Below are 11,827 nucleotides of genomic sequence, written 5' to 3'. Positions count from 1 at the left end.
TGTCACAAAATTTGAACGACACTCAATGTTTGCGCGCGTTTGACTGGCAAGCTATAGTCATAGGTCTGGCGCATAGCATAGATGACCAAGTCAGGGTCAATGCCGATGTGATAGGACAAACCGGCAAGCGTCAGATCAGGCTATTTAAGCAAAAATCAACTTAGGCATAATTGCCCAGTTTCACTTGCCTTATGTGCGTGTTAGGCTATTTTAAATTTTTTATCGTTCAAGTGATCCATACACAAACATTCACACAAATATTTATACACACACATACACACCGGTTTAGTGCTACCGATCTCGGTGATCAGTCTGGCCATTCGGCTCATGATTGGTTTCGCATGACAACCACCTTGCAGTAACACATACAGTTTGTACAGACTCTACATTAACACAGAACACAGAAGAAGAATATTGGGAAACGGCGTAACGTAGGATCACCTGCTTACGAGGGTGTAAAAATACCAGAAGTCGAAATTGTGCGCATCGTTTCACTCTCTGGTCACCCGTCCGTTAGAACAATAGGACCCTTGATGCATGCATACACCACACAATTTTTACAGATACCAACATAGGACACACAACTGCAATCACACACACATCTTTTACAGACGTACACGCCAACATGCAAACACAGGACACAAATTTTGTTTTTTCATTTATTTATTTATTTATTTATTTATTTATTCTATTGCATGTTGGCTTTTTATTTTTTATTATTTATTTATTTATTTATTTATTTTTTCATTTTTATTGTCATTGCCATCGCCATCCACATTGTTATCGAGCCATCCTTTGTATTTATCCTGGCGGCCATTGCTGCCTGAAAGAAACAGAAATAAATTAATTTTTAAAAAAAAAAAAAAAAAAAAAAAAAAAAAAAAAAAAAAAAACCTAACCTAACCTGTGATCAATGCCAGCATATATAAACAAAGAAATCATTTGCTCAGTTGTGAATCGAAATTTTCTTCGTGCATGGTGATTGAAAATTTCAGTGATTTTTTTGATAAAAATTGTGCTTACATGGTCTCGAACCATATCATCAAATTTATCATCATTCATTATCCCACTTCCCATCCCCTCATCATTGGCTATACGATCCACCAGTCGGATCGCTCATCATTGGCTCTTTCATCATTCCATCCACCTGGCTCTCTCATTCTTGGCTCCATCGTTATCATTTCTGGCCGTAATCATCATCATCACTGGCCGAAATCATATTCGTTTGTGGTATTCATCATTGGTCGCTGATTTTTGAGTTGCAGTCATCGCCATCTACCGTATTTGTATCTGGCCACCATTCCTTGAAATCCAATATGAACAAAAACAAGTGGCAAGGAATTAATCGTTTTTCAAACAACCAGATGGCAGCACTGTCGCCTATGGGAGACAAAAAAAAATATAAAAAAAAACCTAACCTAACCTAACCTAACCTAACCTAACCTAACCCTTTCCTAACCTAACCTAAACCATTATTAATTAACCATGATATTTGATCAAATAAAATTTAACAATTTAGATTTTTTGGCCATCCTTATGAAAAAAAAAAAAAAAAAAAACCTAACCCAAAAAAACCAAAACCTAACCTCCGGGACATCGCAAAACCGTCACTCGCTTCGCTCGTGAGGTTTTGCTCGAAAGGCACTCCTCCGGGACCATCGCAAAACCGTCACGAGCTTCGCTCGTGAGGTTTTGCTCCATTGTGCTCCCGGGAATTTGGCCACCGATAATCATTGTGTAAATATCCGAGCAGTTCATTGCATTAATATCAAAAAACAACAAATAAATATTCACAAAACAGTCGATTCCGGCAATAACTGATATTATACCGCAAAACTCTGGATATTATAGTGAGGTTTAAATAAACCTTAGATTTAGGAAAACAATTGGTGAGGTTTAAATGAACCTCAAATGTAACAAAAAAAAGGTACTGTAGCAATTTAAAATGTAGCAAAAAAAATTGATACAAAAATGATACTGTATCAATTAAAAATGCTACAAAAGACGCTACAATTGATTTAAAAAGATCCTGTAGCAAAAAAAAAAAAAAATGATACTGTATGCAATTCAAAAATGATACTGTAACACAGGGGTCGGCAACCTGCGGCCCATTGCAACTTTTTGTGCGGCCCACTAAAGCACCAACATAAGTTCAGGAAAAATCAACAAACTTAGAGCGTGAGTATGCCGAAATGTGGCCGGTAACAGAAGCACAGTGGGAAATCTATTTTACTGAGCAAGTTTAATCCCCACTTCCCAGTGAATACGACGGCTTGTTTAACAAGTTTTTTTTTAAATAACATGTAAATATTACAAAAAAAAAGAGAAAGAAAAAAAAATAAACAACAATTACAATAAGTTAAAAATATTAGAAAAAAATATAAATAAGCGATCGGGGAAAAATTGAATCCAATAAGGTAGATTAGGTAAGGAGAAATACATGTTATTTTTAATTTATTGGTAAAATAATCCATATTTTATCTTAGAAAAAATGAATAAAATAACAAAGAAAAGAAGAATTAATGACGAAAACCGAGAATTTAATTTAAAATGGACTTTTGACTACTTTTTCATTAATAATAATAATAAAGCACTGTGCTTAATTTGTAACGAAGCTATAACCATATTCAAAGAATTTAATTTGCGTCGCCACTACGACGCGAAACACAAAAGTGAATATGATAAATATGAATCTCAATTCAGACAAAATAAAATTGATTCTTTACAAAATTCATTAGAAGCACAACAAAACGTTTTTAAAAAATGTAAGGATCAAAGTTCAGCATTGGTCAAAACGTTCTTACATATTTCGAAATTAATTGCTGAACATAACAAACCATTTATGGATGGAGAATAAATTAAAAAATGTATTTTGGCTGCTGTTAACGAAATTCGTCCGGAAAAAAGTAAAAAATTTGAAGATATTAGTTTGTCTGCACGTACAGTAGTTCGACGTATTGAAAATATATCAACTAATATGTTTAATAAATTAAAAAAAAATTCTTCACAATTTGAGTATTTTTCACTAGCACTTGATGAAAGCAACGATATAACTAGCACCACTCAATTAATGATTTTTAACAATAATTATAGCATCAAAACAATAATAATGAGCCCTACAATAATCACTCAATGGTGTGTTTATATACTCAGTCAGAAGACATGTCATAGTTGAAAATACAATAACATAGATTTGATCATTAGCTGTAATTGTTTCTTTCCAACACTCCCCTTCAATTGCACATGATATGACCAATAAGATTGTCGTGTTTCGGAGCTGTTAATGGCTTGGTCAAAACGTCTGCTAGCTGATCCTCGGAGTTGATCCATTTGATAATAATATTTCCATTTTCAACTTCGCTTCTGATCATATGATATTTAATAGAAATGTGACGTAATTTATGTGAGATCAACGAGCCATAAATTTGATAAATAGACGATTTGTTGTCACAATAAAGAACTAGTGTTTCAACCGATATGCCCAATTATTATTATACATTTGTAAAGTAAAATATAAGTAAAGAAACATAACCAGTAACGATAACGATTACATACCAAAATGAAAAAGGTACTACAAATATCAGAAATGCATAATGTAGATCCATAAGTGTCAGAACGAAAACCAAACTTCAACTATTTTATTATCATATGATATTTAATAGAAATGTGACGTAATTTATGTGAGATCGACGAGCCATAAATTTGATAAATAGACGATTTGTTGTCACAATAAAGAACTAGTGTTTCAACCGATATGCCCAATTATTATTATACATTTGTAAAGTAAAATATAAGTAAAGAAACATAACCAGTAACGATAACGATTACATACCAAAATGAAAAAGGTACTACAAATATCAGAAATGCATAATGTAGATCCATAAGTGTCAGAACGAAAACCAAACTTCAACTATTTTATCATCTATATATTCAATACAAATAATCATATATAAATTTACAATAAACTTGAATAAGCATAGAACAATAAAGTTCAATAATATAACCAAGAAAAATACTAATTATGTTTTTCTATTAACAATAAGAAAAACCAATCCAATCGTCAACAGGTGAATATATGCTTCAATAATAAAACAAGTGAAAAATGACAACGAAAAACAGTGGAGATAAAAGCTTGCCCAAATAATTTCAAATAGGTAAAGTAGTTGACAATGTTTCTTCACATAGAAATATGGCGCACGAGATTTCAAAATTAATAAATCGTAAACAATCCATTATCTGTTAAAATAATGAACTTGATTCACCCAACGAGTTATGTTTTTACAACACTTATAAAACTCATGCTTCATCGATAATATTTGAAGTAGTGTTCTTATTGTTATACACGAACACACACCATCATCATACATCACCATTCGTTTGTTCTTTTTCTATTTATATCATTTTCTATGTGCTCTCTCTGTTTTTTTCCATTTATGTTTACATGTATTATTTTCGGCTAAATTAAACGACATTATTAAATAATTTCAACATTATCATCCACAAGTCACATTTTAAAAAATCAAAGACACAGATCATAATTCAATACAGATCGCGACAAATGGCCAACCAACAAAACACAATACAAAACAATGGCATTAAGTTCATAGCAAAATAATTTGGAATCACAAAAACAATAAAGTAAACAATTTGTGTGTGATGACTATTGTGACACAAGTGTACATAGTAAAAATAGTGAAAACATATATGATAATATAAACAATATAAACAATTTACTAATCTCACATTTAGATCTATTGCAACTCTCAATCACATTTGAATCTCACTTATAATTGAAACTGAAATATCTCTCTCACTTCAAAATCGCTCAAATGAAAATGACACCTACTATGCAGTTGTCCGGGAACGTCGAGTCGATCAAGTTGATCAGAGATGACAATGTTAAATGTCGAGTCGATAGCTGAGTTGAATTGACGATATGAAGATGGATTCTAGATGGACACATAACACAACACAAAACACAAATAAAATAATCAACAAACAGAAATCAATTTGACACTTGTTGATACATTGTCTGATGAATATCAAGTTGATAGCAAACCACATATGGAATTAGAGACGAGTTGAATCAAAAAAAAAACACTTCACTAACACCAATAAATCACTGCACAGCACTATGCACAACACGAAATTCTGTTGAAAAAAAAAATTATTTCACATCTTCAGCATTATAATTAACCACTTACCACTAATTGATAAAGATGACACCAAGTGAAACACTTCACAAACACAAATTAATCACAGCACTGAATCACAACACAAAATTCTGCTTGAAAGAAAAAATTAATCATTATTTATCAAGAGCAAACCAATCACTTACCATTATGAAACTTGTTGCGTCAATTCGCTAAAATATACCTGGTTATTGACTAATAAAGATAATGATGATATTCAGATGAACAAGATGGAAACACAATGATGATGATGAAACACAACACTTCACTAAGCACAGCACAGAATTTTCGAATGAAATCGTTTCATAAAATTCAGTCACTTTAATATCCTGATGAACTAACACTTGGCAAACAACAAATCTGACTATAGTTTATTACAAAAATTATTCACAGTAAAATTGTGCACGATAGAAACATGTTCAGAATTGCAATAATTTTAACACATAAAGGACGTATGCTTAGGCATTATTATACAACATTCCAGACCAGTTCATCTTTCACGACACTAATTAATACACAGAACTGAATCACAAGACGGAATTCTGTTTGAACCAAAAAAAATTATAATTCATTCATTGTCTGATGAAGATTTGATGATGAAATACAAAAATGATATGAAACATTTTTTTCACAAATCGTCATATCGACTGACGCAGCTTCGGTAAACAAGTGGCAAACATATTGTTGGACAGCTTCGGTTTATATACAATAGGCTTAATCAAGACAAAGACATTGAACGTGATCATTTGACTTGCCACAGTTGACAATGATAAATATTCACAATAGTTCATGTTCGTCATTGCAGTAATTAGTCGAGGAGAAAGGCAGCATGCCAAAAAACGACGATCACAAATGAGTCATAATTTACTCAGTCAATTTACTCAAGTCAAGAGAAACAACTGAGAAGATGTTCATAACAAACGGATCCTTTTCCCACTAGTGCCATCTATCAATTGAAAAAATACAAACAATTCTTCTCGATCTAAACAAATAACAATGACCAGCTAAAGATGGCGCCAATCACGCATCAAAACAATCTCAATTAAAAAAAAAACTGGCCAACAACTGTGACCTGGTGACCGAATATGCACTTTTCCGACAAACGTTCAGTGATCAATATGGATGCGCGATCAATCTCTCATTGTTCATTTTTATTGGCTGACAACAACAACAACAACAACAACAACAATAACAACAACAAAACAACTATATCTCTCATCCATTATTCGTATAAAAATTGATGGCTAATCGATTATCATTGGATTCGATCAATGATAAATAATAAATAATAAATGATGACCGATTGAAGAACAACAAAAACAAGTCTTGTTTGTTTCCTTACAATATGCTGGCAAATTGTTATTGTTGATGATGGAAAAAAAGACAAGACCAAATGATGATGAATTATTGAGAAAATTTGAAAATTTAATTTGAATCAAAAGAAAAAGCTTTATAAAAATGAACAATATATCCAAATAAAAGGCAATCAATAAAATGGATGGATGGATGGATGGATGGATGGATGGAAGGATGGAAGGATTGTTGTATCGAATGATTATCGATTGTAATCCATCCATGAACATGATGATAATGATGATGACAATTTTAAATTGAAAAGGCAATCATATAATCATATAAATAAATTATTATTATTGACAGTGGGCAAAAAAATATTGATGATTAGAATAATACATTGTACAATTGATCAATTCAATTATTCATGCAAGGTAAAAAAGGCTAAAGAGGCATTTCGAATTTCAATTTTCAATTATCCAGAAAAAGTGTCAACATGTTTCAGTGATGCAGTGTGTGTTGCTAGTCTATGAATACTAATCAATGGTAATGAGCAAAATTTTGGAATAGAAAAAAATGAATTACGAGTTTTGCCAACAGAATAAACTGATAAACATGAACTGATAGATACAACTCTTGTCCTAAATCCTAATGGATTGAACAAATGAATGAATGAATAAATGATTGGCTGACGATCGGATTAAGGATACAAGCACACACACACATCACACACACACTGAAAACTGGATTATGTTTGATGTGCATGGAAGAATGGAAATTGATCTTCATCAACTTGAACATGATAATGACCAGCTGATGAAATGTACGAATCAAGGCACGTGGTGCAATCGTTTTATTGTGTGGTTGCATTCCGTCCATTCGGAAGCACCAACATTCTGAAAAATGATAATGATAACAACATCATGATGAAATGATATTCGGGCGCAGAGGTATGGTGAGTGCTTCGAATGCTGATATAACGATAATGATGATCAATTGAGTGATTATAGACAAAACTGAATAACTGGGTCCATCATATTTTATCAAGTCGTAGTCGTTCTTGTTTGTCCATGCAGATAGTGATGGTTAGGTAAGTGTTGTTGTTGTTGTTGTTGCTGCTGCTGCTGTGGTTGTGCTATGAATACATTTCTTATGTAATAGGGTTCACTCGATTGTTGTTGTTGTTGTGGCTGTTGTTGGGCGTATGTCGGCTGAATGCCGTACATTTCTTCCATTTGCCTCAGATAACGCAATATCTGTTGCTGCTCTCGAAGACGTAACATACGCTGTGTCGATTCAGACAATGTCGTCGCCGTTATGGATCGTTTACCACGTCGTCGATGCAATGCCCGATCATAGCCATACGGATCAAATTGTGGCAATTGAAACGGTGGTACCATCAACGATGATGTCGGTAAAGAAGCCGACAATGATTGTGATGCTGACGTGAATGATGATGATGATGATGATGGTGGTGGTGGTGGTGATAGCACACCACTGTCTGTGGACATGCGACGAATTTGATTGGCCATTGGAATTAACAACGGTAATGATAATGCCAGACCCCGAATTAACAGCGCAGCATTCACTTTGGACGATGCTGATGACAGTATGCTTGCCGCAGCGGAATCGCCTCCAGTTGAAAGCAACGAATGTTTCTCGTTGTTGTGGTCTGATGACCGGGTAATCAACGACGCTAACGATGAGGGCAAATTCACACCAACTTTATGCAGCAAATCACCAATTATATTACGTATGGAAATCATTGTCTGTATGGCCGACATTTCCACATCATTGAATGCATACGGTTTGGCTTTATTCGCATTAGACGATGACGAAGAGGATGATGATGCCGAGGAGGATAAATGATTCACAAGATTACTGCTGATATCATCGTCGTCGGGATCTTTACCACCGAGCAGACTGGAACCAGCAGCAGCCGCAACGGCAACGTTGCCCAGTCCAGACAACGTGGAAAACAATCCACGACCATTCCGTCGAGACTCTGGAATGTTGGGTGATGAATGTATTGGAATCGAATATGGCAATGTGTGACCATGTATTCCAATGAGGAAAAAAGCCTAAAAAGAATCTCATTAGAATTACCACCGCCATTGGCAATCATGACAGTTTGCTTACAATTAAAATTGTCCACTTCATTGTGAGTCAATAAAAATACAGCAAATTGAAATTCACTTTCAATATCCACATACAAAACATGCACACATACACACACACTAAAAGACCGAGATTCAATGAGCAACGATGATGGCTAAAGACCAACTAAGTGTCCATGACGGATCATACAATCATTATATCACATGACAGTGGAAGAAATAAATTTTCGTACAACCCAAAACCCATTTCAGCCAAACACGAAAAAATGCAATGCTCTTTTGACCTGCAAAATACAAGAGGTCCGTTACTAGTTTGGTATTCCGATTTAGAACATAAGAACACGAAGAGAAACAAATTCAAAGAGAACAACAAGAGAGTCATCCATAAAACAAATCCAGGTTTGGTCAAGAAGGTAAAAAACCTGGCCAAAATTGATGTGTGTGTGTGTGTGTGTATGTGTGCAATAGTCGATAAACTAAACCCGTAGAAAAAGAGAAAGAAATGCCAAACAATCAAACAACATCCATGGCTTTTTCTCCGCTCCATCGATTGATCGATAAATAATTTTATTTTCACCGCCATCATCACAATCATGACCGAGCGAAAGAAAACCAAGTGAATAGATGAAAAACCTGGTTAAATGGCTCGACATATTTGGCATATTTTGGCCAATGCTCATCATGATCATGATCATTTGATTAGCGTAGTTGAGCATTGCGCTGACACATGTTTTCCATATCGTATCGCTTTGTCAACGGCCGTCATCATTATCGATTTAAAATGGATTCATTCATTTGCTAAAAATGGAAATTGTTTAAATTCATTTACCAAATGACAAATTTTTCTTCGTGTCATTATCATTACTAGTGGAAATCATTACTAATCGAATGTTCAATGTTATAGTCGTAATGAAAGTGAAAAAGGGTCTGGTTTCTGACTTGACAACAACAATTAAAATCATTCAATGCTGATCAAAGACAATTTGTAGATCACATTCACATTCACATTTACAACCACACGACAATCGATTCGTTTGTTGAATGAAATGGGTTGCATCTCTCATCTAAAAATAAAATGTTAAGTCAAGCAAGTTGAATGAGAGATTGAGAGAAAATAGAGTTTCAAATTATTTGATAAGAATTTTTCCACCACACAGTTATAATTCGATTTTCATTTGTTTGTTTACAAACCAATTCGAATCGACCTCGAACAGTGGAAGCCTGAGGAAAAATGAGAAAAAAATTAATTTCTTTATCCATATCAATATAACATGAGAAAAATGATCACATATTTGATCACTAGACCACTTTTAATGGGAAAACATTTTTTTCCTGCAATCGTAACACACAAAAAAAGATTCCGTTTTCAAACTTGATTACCATCATCATCAATAGTCGAGCAAAATTCAATTAGATCAAATCTAACCATCTAAAATTCATCATTTTGTTTCAGTTACATGTTCATGTCAGTTGATAAAAACAGCGCTAGGTCATGACCGTGTGTGTGTGTGTATGAACTTTCACCTGTTCCTAGTCAGACTGCAATAACTGTACCACCAGGTACCAGTTTGAACTGCGTGAAACAATAAATAATAATTATGGTGGTCGGAGAGGAAACCTGTTGGCTATGTAGAGATTGAAATTCTTTGCAAAAAATAATGACAACCTGTGCATGAATCATGGCCAGTTTCATGGATTATTATGATGCTCATCAGATGATTCACGGAAAAATTAACCATTAAACAACAAGACAAGATCAAAATTTAGACAAAGTGGTGCGGGCATAAATTAACTAAAAATAGGAAGGGTTTGGTCCATGAAACAATTTGAAACAACAATAAGCAAACTGATTCCGAATTATGGCCATCCATCCAATTGTCACCATTAACTCATTTACATTCATGAAAATGTCAATCATTTCATAATAATGAGATCATCCTTACACAAGATGATGATGATGACAAGTGTGATTAGGAAAATGAATGCAAGAAATGCATCAATGATGGCTACATTTCTACATTTCTTCATTGATGATGAGGGCACATTCCAATGGTCAGTAGCCAAATAGCAAAACCAGGTTGTCATTGCTTACAAGTGGCAATCAATGAATCTAATGACCCAATGATATGCAAGCGAACAACAAAACAAGTATCAAGTAGCGAAAACTCATCAAGGGGTTTTCTCTCCAATTCACCGAGCTTAGTTAGTTGTCCGTTGTCCGAGTCGTTATCGTTATCATTATCATTCATCTGCCAAAACGACACTACTCGAGTGTTTAATAATGCATAATTTCTACAAGTACATGAATCCATTCGATTCAAAGATGTTGCCGAAATGAATAACACACACACACACACACACACACTCGAGAGATAAGAAAAGCAATAAATAAATGAGATGCAATTTGCTGAAGCAGACAAATAATCAATTACAATCACGATTTCATTGTTGGCCATTTGAAAAAGATTTGAGAAAAATTCAAGAAATCAAGAAATTTTTCCTTAAAAACTGATATTAATGATAACTCAACTCAACTCAACAATCAAGGCGTAAATTATGAAATTTCTAAACATTGTACCGCTCCCCATAAACTGACCCATCGTTCACTCGGTTCGAGATGTTCAAGACTTAATAAATATAGCAACCATTCAGACCATTATTATTCATCGTTGGCAAGTTGAAGCGACTGAAAAGTTGTGTTAATTTTTGCACCATTAATGATGATGCACTTTTCGTTTTTCATTCATGAATCGATAGTGATTGTTGTTGTTGTTGTTGTTGCTGTTGTTAAACGAATGAATGAATGAATCAATCTTTCTGGACTGTATGGATGGACATATGCTTTATTTTTTATTATCAATTTACTATTTATGAACAACATGTGAAAAATGGGAGAAAATAAATGATAATGATAAATTATTATAAAACCATCAATCTGCTCTGCCACAATAGAACAAAAACATAAATCCTATGAAATTGCAATGTTCAATGTTCAATGTTCAATATTCAATGCTCAAATTCGAGTCTTTTTCTTTGCACAACAACTTTCTTTTTCCATCAGTCTAGTTAACCAACTAGCCATGGCAAGTTTTTCAGGTCACATACAGCAATTATTTCCTCAGACGATCAATAAATTTTGATCCGTGCACAATCAATAACCATTACTTTCTAATTGTCTCGTATTCACTCTCACTTGTTCAATAATAATAATAATGCTAATTTAAT

The 11,827-nt window shown here is 33.8% G+C and overlaps 1 protein-coding gene and 1 long non-coding RNA gene across 2 annotated transcripts; both read right to left on the bottom strand.

The window, feature by feature from the left end:
* Window positions 1–658: 658 nt before the first annotated feature.
* LOC124494526 (uncharacterized) lies at window positions 659–5,820 on the bottom strand. The gene is made up of 4 exons (XR_012832147.1): window positions 5,339–5,820; window positions 5,205–5,284; window positions 4,847–5,151; window positions 659–823 (listed from the first exon to the last, which is right to left on the bottom strand). It is a non-coding gene; the product is annotated as an uncharacterized LOC124494526 (long non-coding RNA).
* Window positions 5,821–6,589: 769 nt separating this feature from the next.
* Window positions 6,590–11,494, bottom strand: LOC124494454 (uncharacterized). The gene is made up of 2 exons (XM_047057620.2): window positions 8,625–11,494; window positions 6,590–8,566 (listed from the first exon to the last, which is right to left on the bottom strand). Exons 1-2 carry the CDS (start codon window positions 8,643–8,645, stop codon window positions 7,529–7,531), a joined length of 1,059 nt encoding a protein of 352 aa, XP_046913576.2. The 5' UTR covers window positions 8,646–11,494; the 3' UTR covers window positions 6,590–7,528.
* Between the last annotated feature and the right edge of the window lie 333 nt (window positions 11,495–11,827).

This window comes from Dermatophagoides farinae, chromosome 3 (assembly GCF_024713945.1).
Source record: "Dermatophagoides farinae isolate YC_2012a chromosome 3, ASM2471394v1, whole genome shotgun sequence".
NCBI classification, from domain to species: domain Eukaryota; kingdom Metazoa; phylum Arthropoda; class Arachnida; order Sarcoptiformes; family Pyroglyphidae; genus Dermatophagoides; species Dermatophagoides farinae.
Note: the sequence above shows the minus strand (reverse complement) of the source record. Positions and strands in the feature narration are given on the sequence as shown.